The sequence below is a fragment of the Coptis chinensis genome, chromosome 9 (genome assembly GCF_015680905.1).
Source record: "Coptis chinensis isolate HL-2020 chromosome 9, ASM1568090v1, whole genome shotgun sequence".
Classification (NCBI taxonomy): domain Eukaryota; kingdom Viridiplantae; phylum Streptophyta; class Magnoliopsida; order Ranunculales; family Ranunculaceae; genus Coptis; species Coptis chinensis.
Window position 1 is genome coordinate 77,355,669 of NC_141464.1, and position 25,473 is coordinate 77,381,141.

Consider the following 25,473-nt stretch of genomic DNA (forward strand, 5'->3'; position numbering starts at 1 on the left):
TGCCTTGGGCATAACATGAGTTGGATTAGGGTGTGTACAAAAAAGCTTATTTGTCCATCTTGCACAAGTATCAGTTCCTACAACCTAAGTGACTTCATTATGGTTGATTATCGATCCAAGATCTTGTCGTTTAACAAACTCAGTATGGGCTGGTTCTTGATCAAGTTTGTCTATCTCCAAGGCATTGTTATATATATATTACTTTGATGTCCAACATTAGGTAACCTCAGTTGATTTAAACATACTACTTTCTTATCCCGTCATTAAAATCTTCCATTCATGAGATGCGCTGCACGACTTTGCATCTTATATGCTCTTTCATTCCCTTGGTAGCTTTCTTATGAATTTGACCATCAGTCTGAAGCATGATCCTTCTGAAAATGTGTCAGTGAATAAATGCTTTTTGCTCTTTTGACTTGATGTCTTGATTAGCTCAGCGACTAGGTTCCTATGACTTTGTGAGTAGATGGTATGAGGTTTCTGTTTGGGTAGAAACTCGCCCAAACACACCAATGGTTTCGTAAGGGAGGTTGTTGCAATGAATTGTTGAGACTGTACCTTCAATGGCTGCCTACATATCCAAATCGTTCTCTGGAATCAAGTCTCTCAAATGAACGTAGTTCTTTGTTTCAGAGGAATGGGGTATTTATAGGATAATAATGAGAAGCATTATTTCCTTCATTGCTACAAAATCTTATGTAATTATGTAAAGTTTTAATATGGAAGCGTATCTTGCCAAATATATTTTCTAAATCTAAAACTGCTATATCTAGCTTATGATGCCATAAAATTGGGCAGGCAGGCACGCCATAAAATTGGGCAGGTAGGCATGCCATAATATTGGGCAGGGCAAGCATGCCATAATTTTGGGCGGCGCTGACACGCCATGATTTTGGGCGGCACTGGCACGCCATGATTTTGGGCAGCGCACATAGTCGTGGGTGACGCTATAATGGTACCCAACCCAACGATGATTGTTTATGGGGGTGCAGATATGGTGGCACATACACCGCCCCCTCTTTGCCGGATGGAACTAGTTCCTTGTGGTGAAGAATCATAATAAAAAAAACTACCTCAAAGGGGATGTGACGGTGGACGTTAGCTAAAGTACTTGACCACATCCAAACCTGACCAAATCCAAACGCTACGACTCTCGAGTGGATTGTGCGATTATTAGCAGGAGAGGACGTCAAATTTAACTTACCATATGTAGCTATTAAGGCCCATGCAAAATCTCACGGCTCTTAAAATGGGTTTAATAAGGTTGGCATGTGCGAATAGAAAGTTTTGGATACTAAGCAACCTTTGGTTATAGAAGTTTGACTCAATATTTAAGAAATAAGAAACAATAAAGGGTAAATTTGTGGGGTATAGAAACATTGATCTAAGGGTTGCTTATTAGTGAGGTCCTTGAATGTCAAAATAGAAGGATAGGAACGTGAAGATAGAAAGTTGCTCCCCATGCCTAAGTTGTGAGAATCATAAGAAGCTTATATAACGAGTGTTGTTTCATGTGTATTTCATATCATAGTGATACTAAGTAAATTGAGGGCATGGTAAGGTTGTAAGAAACATAGGCCACAAAGTTTGTTCAGTCGAAAGATATTATACGGCCATATGGTGATTGTGACAGAGGATTCTGGGGAGTTGAAGGCTAAGGCAGGCGTCAATGGGGCGAGATGGATGATGACTAGCTTGTCGGGTGAGACGTTGCAATGCAGATGGGCAGAGCGCTCTGCCTTACCAACAAATAAATTTGCTCGAAGTACTACCGCTAGTGATCTGAAGAGAATGTTCCACGTGAGGAACCTTTCTATTGAAGAACTTCCAGAATTTGACAGGGGACACGTGGTGAAAGAAAACGAGTTGGTGGTGACGTTCGCACAGATGGAGTATGGGTTGGTGCTTCCCCTTGACAAGGAGATATCTTGGGTATTATCTGTATGGCGCATTGCTCCGATTCAGGTGTCTATGTTGATGTGGTTAGTATTTTCGTGGGTACACACTTTGGCTGAAGTATATCGTTGTCCTTTTGGGGCTGACGAACTGATGTTGTTAATTCGTCCAAAACGTATAGAAGAAAAAGACGGGTCGATAACGTATCACGTAGAATGGGCGTATCAAGATATGAGATTTAGAGGGCTCCCAAAAGGGTACTTTAACTAGGACAAGTATTGTTTCTTAGTACGAGGAGATTGAAATCCTCATGGGTATCGCGTTCCTAATAGAATCCTAAGTATGAAAAGATTCAGAATTGCGTGCTTTATTATAGATATATATTAATTATTGTTATTTTTTATTTTTTGTGATTTGTCTGTTTGTGTTGTACTTGTAGATGAGCGACCAAACATCCTGAGAGCTGATGTGAGTTAAGAAGCTATGGATCATCTTCAATTTTACTTCAGCAAGGATCAAGACGAAAATATTTTAGATTTGTCATGGCCTAATGAATAGTCCCTGGCTGTCATTATGGTGGAGACAAAAAGTATGGGCCCCCGCTTTATGTGCCGAAGAGCCCTTATAGAACTAAGCTATTAACTGCCAAGCAGCCAGAACTTGAAGCTCAAGGTCAAGGTCCCGAACAACATCAGAAAGGGAGAGATTCCCAAAGGAATATGTCTCCGAATTCGGACGCTCTTGCGAAACCGAAAAGGAAAAGATTAAGTAATGAAGAGGAATTGAATGCACTAGAAGTACTTCATAAAACCTCCGCTGCTGTAGAACGAAGGAGCAAGCGAAAAGCCGACAAAGGATTTAGCATGAACCTGCAACCCGAAGTGGTCGCTGTCGATGAAGGCGGGAAGGTTGACACAAATGGAGTTAGTTGTGGTCAAGTTGCCGAAGATGTAGGGTGTCGAGTGGACCCTGTTGCTATGAGCAATGAGGCTATAAGGAATGGTGTTGCTGTAAGTGAAAAAGGGTCTGGAACCATGGAGAGACATTCTCAGTATACATGACCAAAACATATCCATGCCGCCCCCAATCATGCTAGTGAAGCTAGAGTTATGCAAGACATGTCTGGTGTCTCCTTACGTGTTGGAAATATTACACTGGACCCGCCCCTAAATAGCGTCTCGATGGTCTTTCTTGATGATGCCGTGATGGATGCGTTGAAGCCAGCAGATGACATAGTTTTCTCTAGCGAGATGATCGAAGAGTATATGAATAACCAATTTGCCTCGGAAATTTGCTCAAGCAACGTGAAAAGCATAGGGGAGACGTCAGAATTGTGTATCATGGGAATACAGAAATTGCAAGAGGTAAAATGGATATATAAATACCAATGTACTCCCTGTGTCTTTCTTTTTGTAGAAATTTGAATCTTTGGACTTTATTTACAGGCTAGAGAGAGTTTAGCTAAGCTGATGGCAGTGTTGGGCCGAGAAAAGCAACTGACTCCAACGCCCTTGATGATGGATGTGTTACAGAAAGAAAACGAACAAACAAAGGCCGAGGCTGTTAGGGCGGACGAGGAGGCGCTGGTCCTGAAGGAAAAATTGGACATGTTGACCTTTGAAAAGGATGGTTTGGTGCATCAAAATTCCGAGATGGCGCAAGCGATCATAGGGAAAGACAAAGAGTGTAAGAGAGTTATTCAAGAACTGCGCGAGGAGAGAAGTACACAATCTGAATTGAATAAAAAACTCTCATCGGCCTTGCTTGAGAAAGCTCAACTTGAGGCTTTGACGAAAAAATATGTTAACGATTTGAGTGGCGCTAGCGATTGTCTTGAATGATGCCTTGCAACATTATACTTCAATATACAATTCTTTGTCCAAAAAAGGAGATTTGTGGGTAATCGATGCCAAAGCGCCTTGGATGATGCAATTGAAGATCTTGGACTTGAAGATGGAACAGGAGAGGCTCCCGGGTTAACGGGGGATTACTATGGCTCTCCTGCTTAACGTGGCATTCTACCATATTCTAGGAGCAGCATTAGTAGGAATTTATTATCTATAGCTGGATAGGTTTTTGAAATGGCGTTTTCATGTTTAGTTATTGTTGTGTTATATAGTTTGGAAAAGGAGATTAATAAAATAACCTTGTTGCTCCGCGTATCTCTTATACTGCAAGTGCTTGCATATACTGCCGATTGATTGATCATTATTATTTATTTATTTATTTTTTGGGATATGGAACATGGAACTCTTGTTTCAATGCCACTGCTTGTCTCATCGATATGGTTCCTTTGCTTTATTGCTGAGCATTGATGCTTAGAGAAACTACTATAATCAAATATACACTGATAACTTGTGATAAGTGATAAGAGAGGGACTTCACTAGGGGAGTTTAGGAATGCCTCCACAGAGGTTGTAGTTTCCTACAACTGAAACAGCCCTTCCATTTTGAAAGATCCCTTTGTTTGGTACCTCATCCTCAAGGTTATTGAAAGATAGGTTCAAACTTCGTAAGACTGAGAGCTTCTCTAATATAACTTCTGTAATATTATTACTGGTACTTTGTGTGTGTAACGGGATAGAAGAGCTACAGGTCATCCATCCATCATTAGCAAGGTTACCAGGCATTTTATGGTGCTTGTTTATGTCATTTATGTGTCCCAGGATGATGTAATTTGAAATGACCATGAAATGGCTCCCAGCTCGCAAGATTAGCCTGTAAAAGTCCAAATTTTACTATGGAGTATTTGTGAAGCCATAAATTGTACATTAACGCCTGAAGATTGAAACACTTAACGAGTATACCATGTTAAGAGCTTGGACTTTGGTAATCCATTTTCTCACATATTAGTGGATTTAGAACTTTTGCACGACTACTAGGCAAAATTCCTAAGTACAAGGCAATGCATATGGGCATTTGGCAACCTTCTCGATTTTTATCCTAATGAGTTATACTCGAGGACTACGTTATATGATTAGCGTTCAGGTCATGGAATTGGAAGGCATGTAATTAAGTGCCAGTGCGTGAGCAGTATCTTTTATAGTGATGAATACCTTAGGTGATAATTCAATATTGTTGATAGACACTATAAACCATTTTGCATTTATACAGTCATTCCCACTTGATCAATTTGTGCAAGTGTAATTTGTAATTGTAACTTGTAGTGGTTGGAATCATCAACGTTCACTATATATATATGAGTTTTGATGAGTGGAGTAAGGTATTGGAAATGCGAACTCCGTGATTTTTTTTTTACGTAGAGTAAGATGTTGTAAGTGCAAACTCCACGATTTTGGATGCGTGGAGTAAGGTGTTGCAAACGCCAATTCCACGACTTTCTGGTGCGTGGGGCAAGGTGTTGCACATGCAACCCCCATGACTTCTTGATGCGTGGAGTAAGGTGTTGCAAACGCAAACCCCACGATTTTTTGACGCGTGGAGTAAGGTGTTGCAAACACAAACTCCACGACTTTTTGATGCGTTTGAGTAAGGTGTCGCAAACGCAAACTCTACGACTTTTTGATGCGTGGAGTAAGGTGTCGCAAACGCAAACTCCATGACTTTTTGATGCGTGGAGTAAAGTGTCGCAAACACAAACTCCACGACTTTGAATTCGTATAGATTAAATACTAGCCTCACCTAAACTACTATAGTGGTGACTAAACTAGAGTAATCGACATACACTATTTTTTAGTAATTGACATACACTATGTTTGCCTTGCTGAATGAAAGTAAAGAAATAAAATGTGGAAGAATGGACTTTATTGATGATTTGAAATCTAAAACAACATAGCTAGTTTGTCTCATGGACAAGCACTAAGGAGCTGTCAATTAAGCTACCAATATGAACTAATGGGAAACAAATTTAACGATAAAAACGCCTAAGATGGAGCGCATTCCATGGTTTCGGGAGAGGGGTTCTCGAAATTGTGCGAAGGAAATATGCTCCCTTGGAAGCAGTACGGTCAATGATAAGAGGTCCTTCCCAGTTTTCACCTAGCTTCCCTACATCAATGATCTTTGATTCTCTACACAAAACCCAGTCGCCCGGATAAAAAACTTTCAAGCGAAGCTTCTTGTCATATTGCTTCTTCATTGCAGCTTGGTAATGGAGGAGACGAGCAATACTGTCCTCGCGCACTTCATCTAGATTGGCTTTTGAATGAGCTAGTAATTCATTATTATTGCCATCATTTAAGGCAGCGGTGCGGGTCGTCCCAACAAAAATTTACGTGGGTAATACCGCTTCTGCTCCATAAGCCAGGTTAAATGGTGACATTCCCGGCGAAAAGAGTTGTTCTATACGCCCATAGAACGGCTGGTAACTCCCTTGTCCACTTGCCTTTAGCCTGTTCGAGTCGACGTTTGAGGATTGCTAAGATAGATTTATTTGTTGCTTCGGCTTGCCCATTTGCTTGGGGGTGATAGGGTGCAGAAAAATTGTGTTGAATATGGAGACTAGCACAAAGCCTGTGTATTTCTTCTGCATCAAATTACTTTCCATTGTCTGATATTAACTCAGCGGGGATACCAAATCGGCAAATTATATCCTTCCATAGGAACAGTTTGATGTCCGAAGCTTGTATGTTCACCAAAGGTTGTACTTCTGCCCACTTGGTAAAGTAATTTGTAGCTATGAGCAGAAAACAAACATTCCCTGGAGCTCTAGGTAGGGGCCCAATGATGTCTAAACCCCATTTTGCAAATGGCCATGGTGAGAAAATCGGGTGCAGCTCAGTGGCTGGAAGAGTACCAAAATGATAATGTTTCTGACAAGGAATACATGTCTGGGAAATGTTTTTCGCATCCAATTGCATATGAGACCACCAATATCCTTGCGTCATTACCTTATGAGCCAAACTTCGACCACCCGAGTGATTTATGCATATCCCTGCATGGATTTCTTGTAGCACGGCTGCTCCTTCATGTGTTGTGAAAAACCTCAGCATAGGAGACAATGAATTACCTTTCCTGTACAATTGCAGAGTTCCTATGGATGAAGATATGAGTATAAACTTCCATGCGTCTCTTTTAACGCTATCCACGATCTTGGGATCTTAAGGGACTATGCCATTGCGTAGAAATGCAATGACCGGTGTGCGCCAATCGCCGATGTCTGCCACGACGTTTGGGTAAGTGAGGTTGTTGGGCTCTTCTGCAATTTCGTCGTCACCTTGATCGTTACTTTTAGGTATAGGGCAAGAGTCTGCATCATTTTTTTGAAGAATCATGTTTCTATCTTTCTGGGAAGCGTCGTCACTGGGATTGTCTTGTAGGGGAATATCATACTTCCTTTTCCGCGTATTGACAATATTAATGTTTGATGGTAGATGTTCCCTATCAATACTGAAAAAACAACACCCATTGATGTAGATGTCTGTGAGTTGTTCGAAGGACAAGTCAATGCTCGGGTCTTGCTAGAAATCAACGTTAACTTGTCTTGGTCCATCAATGTCTACTGCTGCGGATAGATATGCTAAGGCGTTTGCATGTCGAACATCATTCCGAGGCCTTTGTATAATCTGGATGGTTTCAAACTGGTGAGCAAGTCGGTGAATTAGATCTAGGTATGCTGCCATTTTATCGTCTCGGGCTTCAAAAGAACCGGAGAATTGCCCTGCCACCAACCGTGAGTCAGTGAAAATTTGTAATTTTTGAACTCCTAAGTCCAAAGCTGTGCGCATTGCGTACATGACAGCTTCGTATTCTGCTACATTATTGGAGGCCTTGAACCCAAAACGAACTGAGAGCTCAATGGTTGATTTATCTGGCTTGATAAAAACACATCCTAATCCAGAGCCGGATTTTTTGTGTGAGCCATCTGTGTAAACAATCCATGAATCGGATGAAGGGTCAGTATGCTTTGGTGAGGCTTCCTCGCCCCCAACTATAGCCGTTTCGCTATAGATACTGTCGTCTTGGTTGACTTCGGGTACAAAATCATCGATAGGGAAATCTGCCATTAGGGATGCAAGTGCATGACCCTTTTCTGAAATGCGAGGTTCAAAATTGATGCTATAAGCACTTAAGTAGATGTCCCATTCCACGAGTCTACTTGATTCCTGGGCACTTCAGAAAACTTTGCGTAGAGGATATTCCGTATATACCTTTGACCAGTCTTCCTTGGAAATAAGGCTTGAGGCGTCTTGCAGCATGAACCAACGCTAGAGCAATTTTTACAATTCTCGCATATCTGCTTTCCGCCCCTGTTAGTGTTTTACTAATGAAGAAGATTGGACGACCGTCTTCTCCATCGATGAACAGGACTGCACTTACTACAGTATCTGTAGCAGCCAAGTAAGCTCCAATAGGTTGCCCTGTAGCTGGGCTGACCAAGATTGGTGGCGAGACCAGGTAGTTCTTGATGGATTGAAAGGCATTTTCACAGTCGTCATTCCACCTTGCTGAGTCTTTTAATGTCTGAAAGAAAGGACGACACCGGTCCGAGTATTTAGAGATGAAACGATTTAGTGCTGCTAAGCGCCCTGTGAGCTGTTGAATCTCTTTTTTGGTTTTTGGAGAGGGCATGGCTTGAATGGATCGGATCTGTTCTAGGTTAGCTTTGATGCCTCGACGAGTCATCAAATACCCTAGAAATTTCCCTAATACTAGTCCAAAAGCACATTTCAAAGGATTTAGCCGCATGTTGAATTCATCAATTCTGTCAAAGACTGATTGTAAGTCAGAGTTATGATCTCCACTGTGTTTCTATTTTACAACCATGTCATCAATATAAGCTTCCATTGTCTTGCCCAACATATCTCCGAATATGGTGTCGATCATCCTCTGGTACGTAGCCCCTGCGTTTTTTAAACCGAAAGGCATAACTTGGTAACAAAAAATCCCTTGGTCAGTTATGAATGCAGTTTCTTCTTGGTCCTTCACAGCTAGCGGGATCTGGTGGTATCCCGAATACGCATCCATAAATGATAATCGTGGGTAGCCAGACGTGGCATCCACCAATTCCAATATTCGTGGGAGGGGGTAGGGATGAATCGGGCAAGCTTTGTTAAGATTGGTGAAATCAATGCACACTCTCATTTTACCATCTTTCTTGGGTACTGCAACCACATTAGACAACCACTGCGGATATGAAATTAGCCGTATAAACTTAGTTGAGAGTAACCGATCAATTTCCTCTCTGACTTTGAGTTTTCTTTCTGGGGCCATGCGCCTAGGCTTCTGCCGAACTGGCTTGATGGTAGGATCAATGTCAAGTCTGTGACATGCAACTTCTGAGCTAATTCCTGGCATCTACTCGACTGACCAAGCAAAAAAAATTTTGTTCTTTCTGAGGAGTGCTACCATTTCCTTTTGTTCATTTTCCGTCAGTTCTGCCGATATAAAAGTTGTTTCTCTGCCTAAATTCCCAATCTGAACTTCTAAGAGGCGGTCTATGGTCGGCGGTCCTTCATTTCTTGAACTAGCAGTGTAAATACTGTGTGGGATTGATTCTGATTTAGATACTTGCTGCGAATTACTGAGAATTGTATTTCCCCGCACATCCGACTGACGATATTCCTCCAAGACCTTTTCGTGACAGCTGTGGGAAGCCATCTGGTTGCCGCATACCTTACAAATTTTGTCAAGAGATGGGAACTTTACTGCCTGGTGAAATGTAGAGACTACTATGCCCATGCTATAGAGCCAGTCCCTTCCTAGGATTGCATTGTAAGGGGATTTATAATTCATTAGAAGGAATTCAATGTCGATTGACTTGTCCATTAGCGTGACTGGTAAAGAGACTCTTCCTACTAGGGTTGTTGCTGTTCCGTCAAACCCAATGATTGGATTATTTTCTGCAGTAATTAAATTTTCTGATAGCTGCATGTTCTTGTAGTAACCTCGCAAAACGCGCCGGATGAAACTTCCAAGTATCTATCATGATGCGCTGAACTCGCCATAATCCAACGAAAGCTGAGATGACGACAACATCATAATGAGGATGATGGACGCCAATTAGATCTATATTACTAAAACATAGGGGACCAGGCTCTGTAGTTTCTGAACGAATTCCTTCAACAAAATCAATGTTATTCACGTGATAAAATTCACGCAAGAAACCGAACTTAGCTTGTTGTTCACACTTTTGCCTTGCTCGTGAAATTTCATTGATTTTGGCATGACCAGCTAGTATGACATTGTGGCTAGTCATTGCTAAATTTTGCTTCACAGTTTTTGAAAGCAAAAACTCGTCTAATTGTCCCTTGTTGACTAGTCTCTGTATTTTTCCCTTGAGGGATCTGCACTCTTCTGTTTCATGGCCGAAATCATTGTGAAAGTGACACCAAAGATTTTTTTCACGTTTAGACTTAGTGTGTTCAGGTAAGGGTAGCGGAGGAAAAAGTAAGTTGCGTCCCTTGATCTTCTCATATATCGCATCATACTTGGCATTTAATTGAGTGAGCTTCATTTCCTCACGAACTGTGTTAACCTTTTTGTATTCTGATTTCTGTTGTTGCCCTTTCGATATGTTTTGCTTCTGTTTGCCTTTACCTTCGTTTGCGTCTTTACTCCGAAAGTCTTTATCTCTGGAGGCTTTTGATCTAACATCTTCCTCCACGTTAATGAACTGTTGCGTTCGTGCAAATAAATCGGACTTTGATTGTGGGGGGTCCCGTACAAGAGAGTTGTAGATTCCATTTTTATCGAAATTGACTCCCTCTTTAACTGCATGAATGATCATTACGTCAGGGACATCGGTGACCTCTGCTTGCACTTGGCGAAAATGAATTACGAACTTTGCCAATGCTTCATCCTTTTGCTGCTTCGTGTTTAGCAAGATGTTAACATCCTTAGGACGTGTCCAATTATGCTTAAACCGATCTGTGAACTGGTTTGCTAATTCCTGGAATGACGCGATAGATCGAGCTGGCAAGCTGGAAAGCCAACGTAGAGCTTCTCCTTTTAACGTAGATGGAAAAAGTTTGCATAAGAGGGGGTCATCTCTGCGCCAGAGTATTAGCCTACTTTTAAATTCCATAACATGATCGGGGACATAGGAAGGTCTGGTTGTTTGAATCCTTCCTGATGCTCTGCATTTTGTATCTTAAAAGAAAATCTCCCAACGAGATCTTCGTTCACTGCAAGGTCTTTCCATCGTGTGTCAGCGACACCCACATTGGTTATTGTTTTCTTGACAATGTCTTTGATTTGTTGTTCCGTGAATGGTGCTCCTATGACTTCTAAATTTCCGATTTGAGGAGTACTTTCACTACGTTGCATCTCATGGTGTTGTCGCCCCCAACTATTGCTTGCTTCTATATTTGGTTGGTTCCTTGGGCTACGAGACCTATGCCGATAAAAAGGGCTAGGTTGTCGAACTGGGGAGCCGCTTCTTTGGTGTCGTCGTACTCTGTGATGACCTTCGTTAACCTGTCTGTATCGGTTTGCTGCATTCAAGCCATGTCTAAGGTCATGTTGCAATTCGTCTCTGAGGTACTGATCTTGGCGTCCAGCATTGCGTCTTATGGTGGATGTTGTCCACCTTTCTGATGCGCTATGATCAACCTTTAATGATCTTGTCATGTTATGACCACTGCTACACCTAGTGTTGTTGGTATTTCGATATCTAGATCGCCTTCTTGAATGGGATGAATGTCTGCTTGACCTTGAGTGATTCTGATGATGCTCAGGGACAGGCTCCAATGGATGGGATGTACCATACTTAAATTGTAGTTGGTTGAATACACTCCGTTGTTCACCAGATCTGGGGGCTCTTGCCGGTGTGGAAGATGTAGCATCGGCGTCATCCCTTTGTACTTGCTTCCCTTTGTCCAGTTGCTTCTGCAAGTAGTTGCTATGTTCTTTCTCTCTTCTGAACCTCTGACGCAACACTTCTAAAGGCACATCTTCATCTCCTATCTCCATATTCTCTGAATCCACTTTGCTTGCCTCTAGATCTTGAGAATGAGTTATTGGAGCCTGAAGTCGTGTACGTCTAGATCTGCGTTGTCGTGGCACCTGGAGGTTTGAAGGCTGAGCTTGCAGATCTGGAGCGACTGGTTGATTCATCAAGGTCTGATTAGTCAGAACTTTGGGATTGGGTAAGTTGTTTTCTTCTTCTTCTTGTAATCTTGAGTTCTTGCTCACTTGAGATCTTGTTGTTTTTGCCATTACCGGATGTTGGAAGAAAGAACGTGGACGAAGGTTCGTTGGTAAGAACCACAGACGGCGCCAATTATGTTTGGGTAGAAACTTGCCCAAACACACCAATGGTTTCGTAAGGGAGGTTATTGCAATGAATTGTTGAGATTGTACCTTCAATGGCTGCCTACGTATCCAAATCGTTCTCTGGAATCAAGTCTCTCAAATGAACGTAGTTCTTTGTTTAAGAGGAATGGGGTATTTATAGGATAATAATGAGAAGCATTATTTCCTTCATTGTTACAAAATCTTCTGTAATTATGTAAAGTTTTAATATGGAAGCGTATCTTGCCAAATATATTTTCTAAATCTGAAACTGTTATATCTAGCTTATGATGACATAAAATTGGGCAGGCAGGCACGCCATAAAATTGGGCAGGCAGGCATGCCATAATATTAGGCAGGGCAAGCATGCTATAATTTTAGGCGGCGCTGGCACGCCATGCCATGATTTTGGGCGGCACTGGCATGCCATAATTTTGGGCAGCGCACATAGTCGTGGGTGGCGCTATAACAGTACCCAACCCAACGATGATTGTTTATGGGGGTGCAAATATGGTGGCACATACAGTTTCTTATGAAAAACTATAGATTTCAAAGTATAGCCTCTTTGTTGATATAACAGTGAATATAAATCCCAACATTGTATAGTGAATACTTCCATTGAAAAGCTGAAAAAGTTCTCTTTGGTTTGGCAGAGGTAGGAGTATATTATCCCCTCCGGCTGTAAATACTAAACTTAGTTTTAAGTAAAGAAAAAATCCGAAATGATTTTTACTCTGTGCTCTTGCATTGAAATATTTTTGATATGCTTTGTTGGTTACAGGAGAGTGGCATAGGTTGCAAAAGATCAAGAAAGAAAACTACATCCAAGCAGACATCGAAAGGATGAAGGTTTTACTATATGCGTCTGTCTGTTGCCAATTCTTATAGCTATATGCCCATATTGTAGTAAGTATGCATGAATAGCTTGTACAAGTTGTTTCTCACCCTTTGGCCCAGTAGGCGTCACTGTTGTCCGTTGGAGGCATCCAACTGAATCTCCTTGTTTGCATATTTCATAGCATCAGTTCAGATTTAGAAATGGAATATGTATGAGCAAGGGAGGAATCTCCAATTCCACAGAATCTGCTCATACCATTGAACATTGAACAGTAGATTTTGGCATAACTATAAGCACGATCTGCCGTGTTTGAAGCCAATTTTCGAGAGAGTTTGTATGTCAGTGGGCTTTTTGGCTATTATCTTGATGGGCTCAAACAAAGACCGTTTCTTCTCCTATTAGAAGTCGAACTCGTAAACGCGGTTACTTGCGTATGAATCAAGCTGAGTGTGCCTATAAATTAACAAGTGACATCCTCGTTTTTTTGTTTGAAACATCATAAACTCATCTCAGAAAACTTAAGGTACGTAGAGAAAAAATATTTCAAGGTAGAAGAGAAAGATCATTAGTTTGCAGTAGGAAGATGACGGTAGTTGAAGCTGGGTGTGCCGACCTTTTTTCTCATCTATTTGACGGCTTTGTTGATGCATCTCGTGGAAGTCCTGGGGGTGGTCTCAAGAGAAAGATAGAGTGCGTTGATGATGGCCCTAAGATAGGAGTACAGAAGAAGATTGAAGAAGATTTTGTTCTGGGACGTGAAATCGGGAGGGGAGGGTATGGTTCAGTGAGGTTGTGCACAAGTAAGGTAAACGGAGTAGAGTTTGCCTGCAAAACCCTACGTAATGTGGATAAGAGAGTTCGTAGGGAGATAGAAATAATGCAGTACCTGTCTGGCCATCCTGGTATAGTCACTCTCAACGCAGTTTATGAGGACGCCGACTGTCTTCATCTTGTGATGGAGTTATGCTCTGGTGGAGATTTGTTTGAGAAGGTTGTCAAGAAGGGGTGGTGTTCAGAAAGCAAATCAGCTCTTATATTAAAAGAGTTGATATCAGTAATTAAGCATTGCCACGAAAATGGCGTGGTTCACCGAGACATTAAGCCGGAGAACATCCTGCTCACTGCATCAGGAAAGTTGAAGCTTGCAGATTTTGGACTAGCGACGTGGTGGATTCCAACTGGTAATCACTTGTCTGGTCTTGTTGGTAGCCGATCTTATGTTGCCCCAGAAGTTCTTTTGGGAGAATATTCTGAGAAGGTGGATATCTGGAGTGCTGGCGTCCTCCTGCATTATCTCCTAGTTGGGGCCTTACCGTTTGAGGCGAGTTCAATGGAAGAACTTCGTGAGGCACATAAGAAAAAGAAATTGAACTTAAACTCTGGTATGTGGGTCACCATATCGCGACCTGCTTTCGGGATCTCGTTAGGAGAATGCTCACTTGGGATGTCTCATCAAGGCTAACTGCGGATGAAGTACTAAGTCATCCATGGTTTATGTTTCATAAAGAGCAATCGTTGAAGCCAACATGGAACATGACTAAAAAGAGAAAAGTTTTGGAAGATCTCTCCAACCAACTTGCATCGCCGAAATTCCAAGTGATGATAAGATGATCACCAACAAGAACCTGGTACATGACAAAGAGACATAGGAGTCCTGTTGTTGCTCCATAGCAAATAGGAAGAAAAAGGAGGGCTCGTTTCTCAGCATTTTCATGGCGAAGCACAATGAGATTTAACAGCTTAAAGAAACAGAATGCCCCTACACAAGCAATCAATGGAGCCATCGTCCATTCGAGGAAAATCCAAAGGAGACCTCCACCATTGTAATTGTGATTTGCATTCTGCATAAGACCAGTTTTTCACTGTAACTGTGCATTTCATTCTCTAGTGAGCTTAATGTAACACATGAATTCGTTGTATAATGTTAAAAAAAGTGTTCATAAACATTGATTAAAACTACACCTAGCTTTTCACCATATCATACTGATTACCAATCAAATATTCTATTTATTTTGAATATTAATAATTATGAAGCAAGGCAACTCTGCTTTAAGAAACATTGTCAAAGTGTTGAGCTAGAACCTAACCAACTAATTCCAGTGTTATTAATTCCTTGCACAATTGATGCTTAATTACAACTTAGAAACTTGAGAAATGTGTAAATAATTATTACCTTGTTCCATGTAGGTAAGTATCTAATGCCTTCAGTAACAAGCATGGTTCCTAACAATGCACCCTGGGTTGATTGTTGAGCTGATACTGGTAATTCCAAGTATGTTGCAATTGCAAGCCAAATTGCTGATACGAACAAACAAAAGAGTCACTAAAATAAAAAATGGGAGAAGAATGAAGTAGATTATTTAACACTAGCCTTTAGGTAATAAGCATGGTGTCACTACTCATTAGCATGTAATCCATGTATGTCAAACAAACGGGCACCCTAAGCCAAATCTAGATAATGGAGCTTGTATATGCCATTTCAAATTAAAAACGGCATGACGGCAGTGTCGACACCCTTCAACTGCATTTCCAAAATAAAATTTAGAATACTGAATCATTCTAAATAGTTATTGCGTTGCAGGCTTGCAGCAATCTTCGACACAGTTTCTGGAATCTAGTACAAGTTAAGGGGTGAAGCCTTGTGAGGCACCACAATTCATGCCAATGCCCAACGATGTTTTGGGCAAAGCGACACAGCCCTTTATCTGTTTGTATATTGGCAGGCCTAACTGTGTTGTGTACTCGCACATATCATGAGAACCGATCAAACACCTAGTTTGGATGTCAAAGGGATATAAACCAACCACCTGGTCTAGCGAATGGATTTTGTGTTCTGACTAGACAGTAGGATCCAGACGAAGTAGCAAGCTGGTGGCCTCAGCTTAATCAGGTTTAATCACATTTTTCAAATATAATTGAGATAAAAACAAAATATAAAGTTAAAACTTGATTAAATGATGGAGTACTTGCTGTGATGAGGACAGCTACCAAACTCCACATTAAGAATCCCTCATTAGGCTGTTTTTCTTTAAGAAACTGCAAGACAACATGAAGGTATATAATATATTAGCTTCTATACCGAAACTCAGCCTAACTCTCTCATTTATAAATATCATTATGATACAAAGCAACAAAAACTAAGTACATGAAAACTATATTAGTTTCAGCCTCGAGAATTAATCTCAGAATTTTCATACATCAGACATGTTTGGGTAAGAATTCACCCAGACACACTATTGAATCTGCAAGGGGAGATATTGTGTAAAGAATGAGATTGTGCCTTTAATGGCTGCCTACGTATGGAGAATATGTTTCGAGAATCAAGTCTCTAAAAACGTAGTTTTTTGTTAAGTGAAGAGTCCTATTTATAGAAATAGAGATATGACTAGTTAATTGAACATGTGACCGGCTCAAGTGACTGACTGGACTTGTAGGCCGTCCAGATGTCTAACTTAAGATGTGAGCCGTCAAAGTAGCTAACTATAATTGTGAGCCGTCCAGGTGGCTAAGTGGACATGTGAGCCGTCCAAGTGGCTAACTATAATTGTGAGCCGTCTAGGTGGCTAAGTGGACATGTGAGCCGTCCAAGTGGCTAACTATAATTGTGAGCCGTCTAGGTGGCTAAGGATCGGTCACTTAGACTTAATGTAAAGACTAAGTCCCTAATGAAGTCGTTAGTCAGGGTACGAATGTGGAGGTACGTACATTGCCCCCTCTTTGCCATATGGAATTTATTGGATGTGGCAAAGAAAAAATAGGAAAAATAAATAGAACCATATTAACCGTTAAAGTAATTAGACCATGTATTTTAAATAAACATAATTGGCACTAAACATATTTGTGTGATGAAATGTCAAGGTTTATTAGTTTGGGTCGGCTAAACTAATTTGTTGGTCTTGGTATATGCTTATTATTAAATAGATAAGGATTAATCAACATCCAAGTGGAATTGGTGTTTTGATTAATTGGGACTGTTGAAAGAATGGATTACTTTAAGGCTTGAAGTAAGACTACGTATCCCGAGAATGAGAGATATCTAATATCTTGTTATATTCTTATAAAAGGTGACGTATCATTTTCTTTAAGTTATATAAAAAAATAAAATAAAATAAGGAACAATACGTCAAAGAAGTGTGAAATACCCGATCGTGCCATATGGTAATTATGAGCAGGAATAAATATGACGCGAAAGTCCGCAGTAGCCATGAAGATGCGAGAATGATGATAGTAACATGTGCCGGTGAAATTATTCGACGACGATGGTTAGAGCGTTCGTCTGTGCCAAGATCTATTATTCGCGTGACTAGTACGGAAGGAATGAATGGTCTTTATCAGCAGAAGAACTTCGATGTTGAGCAACTTGAAAATTTCAGCACAAAACATCCAGTGGAAGAGGGAGAAATGGTCGTAACGTCTGCGCAAATGGACCAAGGTTTAACAATCCCACTGGATTATGACGCTGCACGATTATTGTCTTTATGGCAGATTGCACCAATACAAATCGGGATGCCGCTATGGTTGGTATTTGCACGAGCTAAAGCCTTGGCAAAAAGCTACAAGCGTCCTTTTGGTTTTGAAGAATTGTTCCTTTTGCTACGACCACAACGTCGCATTGAGGAAGATGGGTCGTCATATTTCACCGTGGACTGGAAGACTGAGAAAAAGTTTAAAGGCTTACCGAAAGGTTACAAAGACTGGGATAAATATTGTCTTCTCCTCCGAGGACCATGGAATCCCCATGGAATACGTGTTCCAAATAAAATTCGAGATACGAAAAACATTAAATTCTCAGATTGAGTTTTACTGATTTTCCATTGCTGTATATTTGTATGTTTAAATGACGTTATTTATTTGTGATGCTCTATAGATGAACGTCCTATTATTCCGAATATCGAGATTGGGAAACGAGTTTCAGAGAACTTACAATTTTATTTTAGCAATGACCGTGAGAAACACATTCTTGATTTATCTTGGCCTAATGAGGTTGCTTATTGGGGTTGGTGTAGCGAGAGACAACATGATCGTGAGAAACATTCTGGACCAAAAACGCATCAAGAGCAATACGTTGCAACCAAAGATCAATTGACAGATAGGCGTCGAAGTAATGGAACGAATCTTAGAAGTGATTGCTTGCCAAGGAAATTATCGCTCAATTCTGGAGAGGACTCAAATTAGAAAAAACGAAAAGTAACCAATGAGTTGCAAGATAATGAGGAGTATAGAACACCTGAAGTGTCAACTAAGGCATCCCCAGAGGAAGAAAGAAGGGACAAACCAAAAGTTGACGAAAATTTAATTAGCGATAGCGTTGAGTCGACAATCTCACAAAGCCGCTCTATTGATGTTGTGGAGGCCAAAATATGTGAAGATAATGCTCCTCAAAGTGCTGCTAAAGCATACCTCATTGCAACCGGCAAAGATGCAGCAATGACTATTTCGCCTGTTATAGAAATTAGCTCAGAAGCTGAAGATAACCAACTTCAGCCTTCAATGAGTGGACTTTCCCAGGCCAATGAGGTTCAAGCTGTTGCTGATAGCTCTACGCAAGATGTTGTTGCCCCTTTACAAGCAGTAAACACCACAATAATGCAAACTACTGCACCCACTTCAATTGGTTTTGTGGAAGAAGACATGATAGATGCGTTAAAAACTACAGAAATTCTTGATTTTGATTTGCTTGATGATTATGTTAACAAACATTTGATGCCACCCACTTTTGAAGAGAAACTTCAATCTGGTAACTTGATTTGTATAGGTGATAGTTCAGATTTTTGCAATATGGGGTTGCAAAAGTTGCAAGAGGTTAGTACTGCTCATAACATTTAAATTAAATGATCCATCATAGTTAATTGTAGTAATAAACTTATTTTTGTAGGCTAAGGAGAGTTTTGCTAAAGCAATGATAATGCTTGGTAAAGAAAAAGAACGGGTTCTATCACCCTTGATGATAAAAAAGCTTCAGAACGAGAAAGACGAGGCCACGGCTGAGGTTGCCAAAGTCAGTAATGAGTCATCGGTTTTAAAAGAACGAGTGTCTATCCTAGAGCATGAAAAGGATTGTTTGGTGCAGCAAAAATTGGCTATGGAGAAAGCAATAAAAGTGAAAGAGACAGATTATAAGAAAATTTCACGAGAATTGCGCATTGAAAAAGGTACCCTAGCGGCATTGAATCCAAAACTCTCTGCAGCTTTGCTTGAAAATGCTCAGCTGGAGGCTTCAAATAAGAAGAATGTCGACTTGATGACTGGAGCGCGTGATGTGCTAAAAAACGCTCTGGAATATTATACTTTGCTATATGATTCTCGTCCATTAAAAGAGAATTGTGGTATACTTCTTCCTAGTGCTATAGAAGACGCCATTGAAGATCTCGGCTTAGAAGATGATTTAGGAGGAGATTCTTTCCCTTCTAAAGAAGAAGACGAACAGTCATCTTAAATTATCATCTATTTGTCGTAGAATTGGTAGTGTGTTTTGAAGCTAGTACGAGATTAATAAGACAACAACTTACTCCTTTTTATTTCGACTTTTTATGCGTTGAAGTATGTATTAGTTTCAATAATGCAAGCACCTTAAGAGCTTAACTGTGATGCAGGCATACAGTAATAAGGCTCCTGAGAAATTGGATGTGTACAGCTTTGGTATTGTGTTGTACTCTGCCCGAAATTGATTTACAATTGTGTGGTATCTACTGTAAGAACAGGAAGGTGCCCGTACCTATTTGGGGTTATTCACTGGTTATTCACTGGTTCTCTTTCTTCTTTCTTTTTTTGACTTGTATCTTTTAGTGGGTTGTGGAGTGAGGAAACAAATTCGAAACTGAACATATGGATGCCCAGTTTTACGCTTTTACGTTCCATCGTATACTGTGTTTGTGAGAAGGAAGAGTTTCTCCTTTTGTGAGTGTAGATTATTAACTGTGTGATTACCAGTAGCATAGAAGACCTTGTCATCCTTTTCTACAAGATTGTGAATATCAAGTCTGATTGTTGCTCACAACAATTATAGTGCAGTGTTGATAAAACCATACATTTCCCTAGTTAAAGCGTATCTTGTCTTCCAGTTTAGTTTTTCAATGGTCAATTGTCACATTCAGCCAATCTCACAGCATGCAACTTTGATTTCATAACCTTCTTAAGAACCTGATTTGCATGTGTCTGTCCCCACTAGGGTAATTAAATTGGGACTAAGCCAACTTGCTGTTAGAGATATGTGGAGTGCCTGGGAACCACTGTGTCCAGCAATAGTACACATGAAGAACACTAGAGTTTTTGTAATGCTCTAGACAATCAAGAAGCAAGTGAATATTGTAATGAATAATGATAAGGAGAAAAGGAAATAATTCTTTAAATTAAGTAAACCAGCTAGAAGCTGCTATGAGTCTTCTCCTTCTCTTTTAGTTTTGAAAGTTAGCCATTATGGTCCATGACGCCATATTCTTTCATGAACCATAAATGGGCATGAGTGTGATAGTTATTCACAGTACAAAGCTTCCCATCCAACGCTGCAAGGTGTGCTGACCAAGCCATCAAGATCATAGTCTTCCCGTCCCACCTCTCTAAATTTTTCACTCGTGAAGTCAAAAGCAATGAGTGTGTTACAAGATGCGGTTCTTGCTGTGCTACATTGAGTGCTCACCATCCAATGAAGTGAACCGTTAACAAGTACACCTTTCTGTCCATTAGGAACTTCATAGTTGAGGTTCTTGATCCTTCTCCACCGGTCATATCTAAGGGAGTATATACAACTCCTTGTACAATAATAGGCACCATTAGTTTTTTAAACCGCCGCGATTCTTACAATCTTGTAATCCTTTGTTGCTACATTGTAACCAAGACCGACCATACATGAAAGTATTGCAGTCTGGATCTGCTAAAACAGGACCGTTATTTGGTAAGATCTTGTATTCTCTAGTAGATGGATTCCATAAACTCTGACGGTTCTGTTTGTGGCCTATGCAAAGTAGTCCATTACAAGAACCCCAATAATCACATGCATCTAATAAATAGGTCTTATTAGTCGTGATCATGAAAGTATTAGCCTTTTTTTTTTTTTTTTTTTTTTTGTAAAGTGGAGAAATGAATACTCATGGGGAGTTTGAACGAAGTTATAACCATTTGTATAATTTAATCAAGCATAAACATTGAGATGTTAACTTGCTTTATGGCGTTTATTATATATATTTTGGTATTACAGACCAAATTTCATGGCTTGAGTGTATACAATCTGTTATTGCAACTACAGAAGCCATGATATGATTGCGTAGAGTTTGGTATTACAAATGCAAACTCCATGACTTTGAATGCATAGAGTTTGGTATTGCAAATGCAAACTTCATGTCTTTGAATACAGAGAGTTTGGTATAGCAAACGCAAACTCCATGACTTTGAATGCACAGATTTCGGTATCGCAAACTGCAAACTTCATGACTTTGAATGCACAGAGTTTGGTATCGTAAACGCAAACTCCATGACTTTAAATGCACAGAGTTTGGCATCGGAAATCCAAACTCCATGGTTTTGAATGCACAGAGTTTGGTATCGCAAACGCAAACTCCATGACTTTGAATGCACAGAGTTTGGTATTGCAAACCCAAACTCCATGACTTTGAATACACAGAGTTTGGTATCGCAAACGCAAACTCTAATAATATAAGAATAGTAATAATGTATACTCCGAAGTGTAAGCGATGATCGAAATAAATGCTAACAAATGAACTTTTATTAAACATTGATATGTTGAACAAACATGAAAAGATGTACGATGACATTTTCCAATGAACCATGAAAACTAGAAAACGAAACAATTAATTTATTGATATGGTAAGTACCAAACAGAACCTAACGATAAAAACGCCTAAGATGGAGTGTATTCCATGGTTTTGGGAAAGGTGTTCCCGAAATGGTGCGAAGGAAATATGATCCTTTCGAGGTAGGATGATCAACCACAAACGGTCCTTCCCAATTTTCACATAGCTTCACCATGTCGATGATTTTAGGTTTTCTGCATAACACCCAATCTCCTTCTTGGAACACTTTTAGGCAAAGTTTCTTGTCATACTATCTTTTCATTGAAGCCTGGTAGTGGAGTAGACGAGCTTTACTTTCTTCGCGAATTTCATCTAAATTGGCTTTAGAGCGAGCCACCATTTCGTCATTACAGCCAGCTTTAATTGCAGCGGTCGCGAAAGTGGTCTCAAAGAAATATTTCAAGAGGGTAAGATCTGCGTCCATCCGTACCATAAGCCAAGTTAAATGGGGACAAACCGGTTGAGCGTTTTGGAGTGGTTCTGTATGCCCAAAGCACGGCTGGTAGTTCTTTTGTCTATTTCCCCTTAGCTTGTTCTAGACGATGTTTAAGGATAGCTAGGATAGACTTGTTTGTTGCTTTAGCTTGTCCGTTAGCTTGAGGATGATATGGAGCAGAAAAATTATGCTGGATATGGAGACTGGCGCAGAAATTGTGTATTTCGGTTGCATCGAACTGCTTGCCATTATCAGATATTAACTCAGCAGGGATGCCAAAACAACAAACTATATCTTTCTACAAAAAGCGTTTGACATCGGAAGCTTGAATATGCACTTAGGGTTGTACTTCCTCCCATTTAGTAAAGTAATCTGTAGCAACCAGCAAGAAACACACATTTCCTGGAGCTCTAGGGAAAGGGCCGATGATGTCTAAACCCCACTTTGCAAATGGCCATGGAGAAAAAATTGGATGTAATTCTGTGGCAAGTAGAATGCCTATGTTGTAGTGCTTCTGACAAGGAACTCATGTCTGAGAAATATGTTTGGCATCTAGTTGCATACGAGGCCACCAATATCCCTGTGTCATTGCTTTATGAGCTAAATTTCGACCAGCGGCGTGATTGCCACAAATGCCTGCATGAATTTCTTGCAACACAAGTAGACCTTCTGTTTTGGTGAGGCATCTAAGGATAGGAGACAAGGGATGTCCTTTTCTGTACAATTGTAGAACACCATTTGACGAAGATACTATTACAAATTTCCAAGCGTCTTGCTTGACCATTTCAGCGAGTTTGGGGTTTGAAGGGATGATGTCATTGCTCAGAAAGGTAATTAATGGGGTTCGCCGATCTTGATTGGTGCTTCTAACATAGGTAGATTAAAAACATGTGGCTCCTTTGTTGATTTGTCGACATTCTGGTCACCTTGAACAATTTCGGTGTCATTTCCTTCAGTACACATTCCTCCATCTGGCAGGGAGTCAATGTTTAATTTGTTAGGCAACAAAACGTCATCATTGTCATACTTTTTTTTTCTAGTGCTCACAAATGAATACTTGAAGGTGATGGCTTTGAAGAAGCAGTGAAAAAAAGACGATTAATGTATATGTCAGTGAGTTGCTCAACTGACAAGTCAATACTTGGGTCTTGCTGGAAGTCAATGCTGACGTTTCTTGGTCCATTAATAGCGACTGCTGCAGAGAGGTATGCTAAGGCGTCTGCATGTCTTATGTCGTTTCGAGGTCTTTGAATAATTGAAATGTCATCAAATTGACGAGCAAGCCTATGGATTAAGTTTAGATATGCTGCCATCTTATCATCCCGTGCTTCAAAAGAGCTTTCAAATTGACTTGCCACTAATCGAGAGTCCAGAAAACCTCGAAGCTTTCGAACTTTAAATTCTAAAGCGGTACGCATGGCATAAAGGACTGCTTCATATTCTGCTGCATTGTTAGATGCTTTGAAACCGAAACGAATTGAGCGCTCAATTACTGAATCACCAGGCTTAATAAAAACACACCTGAGCCCGGATCCAAACTTGTTATGTGAACCGTCTGTGTAGACTATCACAGACGTCTGATGACGGGGTAATAGATGTGGATGATACTTGCTAGCCCCCAATTGTTGCCTCATCAATGGATGGGCTTTCGTCTTGATTATTTTTAGGGACCATATCATCGATTGGAAAATCCGACATCAAAGATGCAAGAACATGACCTTTTTCAGAAGTGCGCGGTTCGAAAGTAATGCTATATGCACTCAAATAACTTTCCCATTCAGCCAGTCTACTCGACTCTTGTTCATTATGGAGCACTTTGCGAAGAGGGTACTCAGTGTATACCTTGACCAATCGTCCTTGAAAGTACGGCTTAAGGCGTCTTGCAGAGTGAACCAAAGCGAGAGCAATTTTCTCAATTCTTGAATATCTCGTTTCCGCCCCCGTTAGAGTTTTGCTAATGAAAAAAATTGGACGCCCATCTTCGCCATCAACAAACAAAACGACACTTATCGCTGTGTCTGTGGCAGCCAAGTAAATTCCTACTGTGTTCCCCACAGAGTGGACTAGCCAGAATGGGAGGTGAAACCAGATATTTTTTAATTGACTGAAAGGCATTTTCACACTCATCATTCCATATTGCTGAGTCTTTTAACGTCCGAAAGAAAGGACGACATTTATCAGAATATTTGGAGATGAAACGATTTATTGCTGCTAGGCGCCCCGTGAGTTGTTGTATCTCCTTCTTTTTCTTTGGTGATGGCATATTGAGGATTGCTCTGATTTGTTCAGGGTTTTCTTCAATTCCTCTACGAGTCATCAAGTAACCCAAGAACTTCCCTGAGATCAAGCCAAAAGAGCATTTTGAAGGATTGAGCCGCATATTAAGCTTTTCCACTCTTGTGAATACTTCTTGTAAATCTACCAGATGATCACTACTGATTTTGGATTTAACAACCATGTCGTCAATGTATGCTTCCATAATCTTGCCTAGCATGTCTCCAAATATAGTATTGATCATTTGCTGGTAAGTGGCGCCAGCATTCTTCAACCCGAAAGGCATCACTTGATAGCAAAAAATACCTTGATCAGTTATGAATGATGTTAATTCCTCGATCTCTCCGCATAAACGATCCGATGATAGTATCCTGAAGAAGCGTCCATAAATGATAAGCGTGGAAATCTGGATGTGGCATCAACAAGTTCTGATATCCGCGGAAAAGGGAATGGATGTATAGGGCATGCTTTGTTAAGATTGGCGAAGTTGATGCATACTCTCATCTTGCCATTCTTCTTCGGCACTGCTACCACGTTGGACAACCATCTAGGGTATGAAACTGGGCGAATAAAATTGACAGAGAGTAAACGATCAATTTCTTCTTTAACCTTTAGCTTTCTATCATGAGCCATACGTCTGGGCTTCTGTCGTATAGGCTTAACACTTGTATCAATGTCAAGCTTGTGACAGGCAACATTTGGGTGTATACCTGGCATTTGCTCCAAAGACCAAGCAAAAATGTTCTTGTTTTTTCTGAGTAGAGTAACCATTTCCCTTTGTTCGTTTTCTGATAGCTCGGCTGATATGAAGGTTGCTTCTTTGCAAGATTTTCTAATTTGAACTTCTAAGAGGTGGTCTATAGTCGGTGGTCCTTCACTTGATGATATGGTGGAACAGATTATTTGTGGTGCGGATTGTGCTTGAATGACTTCTTGTGAATTGCTTAAAATTATGTTTCCATGCATATCAGATTGACGGTAATCATCTAATATTTTTTTCGTGACAACGGCTAGAAGCCATCTGATCT

At 40.4% G+C, this 25,473-nt stretch overlaps 4 protein-coding genes and 1 pseudogene across 4 annotated transcripts; 2 read left to right on the top strand and 3 right to left on the bottom strand.

Annotated features, from left to right (window-relative positions):
* Positions 1-7,316: 7,316 nt before the first annotated feature.
* Positions 7,317-8,544, bottom strand: LOC147478252 (uncharacterized). The gene is made up of 2 exons (XM_086586197.1): positions 8,007-8,544; positions 7,317-7,888 (listed from the first exon to the last, which is right to left on the bottom strand). The coding sequence occupies exons 1-2, from the start codon at positions 8,542-8,544 to the stop codon at positions 7,317-7,319; spliced, it is 1,110 nt and encodes a 369-aa protein (XP_086442323.1).
* Positions 8,545-9,691: 1,147 nt separating this feature from the next.
* Positions 9,692-10,882, bottom strand: LOC147478253 (uncharacterized). Its single transcript, XM_086586198.1, has one exon. The coding sequence runs from the start codon at positions 10,880-10,882 to the stop codon at positions 9,692-9,694; it is 1,191 nt and encodes a 396-aa protein (XP_086442324.1).
* A 2,090-nt stretch (positions 10,883-12,972) lies between these two features.
* On the top strand, positions 12,973-14,554 carry LOC147478254 (serine/threonine-protein kinase PEPKR2 pseudogene; annotated as a pseudogene).
* A 3,419-nt stretch (positions 14,555-17,973) lies between these two features.
* On the top strand, positions 17,974-19,660 carry LOC147478255 (uncharacterized). Its single transcript, XM_086584690.1, has 2 exons — positions 17,974-18,730; positions 18,804-19,660. Exons 1-2 carry the CDS (start codon positions 18,356-18,358, stop codon positions 19,362-19,364), a joined length of 936 nt encoding a protein of 311 aa, XP_086440816.1. The 5' UTR covers positions 17,974-18,355; the 3' UTR covers positions 19,365-19,660.
* A 3,554-nt stretch (positions 19,661-23,214) lies between these two features.
* Positions 23,215-23,805, bottom strand: LOC147478256 (uncharacterized). Its single transcript, XM_086586199.1, has one exon. The coding sequence runs from the start codon at positions 23,803-23,805 to the stop codon at positions 23,215-23,217; it is 591 nt and encodes a 196-aa protein (XP_086442325.1).
* Between the last annotated feature and the right edge of the window lie 1,668 nt (positions 23,806-25,473).

Bases quoted from the DNA above. Each gene is read 5' to 3' on its own strand.
- LOC147478252 (XM_086586197.1), bottom strand. From the start codon at position 8,544: ATGCGGCTAAATCCTTTGAAATGTGCTTTTGGACTAGTATTAGGGAAA. The intron at 7,889-8,006 runs GTATATACGGAA...CTCGCATTTCAG, and splicing joins CCAAGGAAGACTGGTCAAAG to AAAAGGGTCATGCACTTGCA.
- LOC147478253 (XM_086586198.1), bottom strand. From the start codon at position 10,882: ATGGAATTTAAAAGTAGGCTAATACTCTGGCGCAGAGATGACCCCCTC.
- LOC147478255 (XM_086584690.1), top strand. From the start codon at position 18,356: ATGACTATTTCGCCTGTTATAGAAATTAGCTCAGAAGCTGAAGATAAC. The intron at 18,731-18,803 runs GTTAGTACTGCT...TTATTTTTGTAG, and splicing joins GGTTGCAAAAGTTGCAAGAG to GCTAAGGAGAGTTTTGCTAA.
- LOC147478256 (XM_086586199.1), bottom strand. From the start codon at position 23,805: ATGAGGCAACAATTGGGGGCTAGCAAGTATCATCCACATCTATTACCC.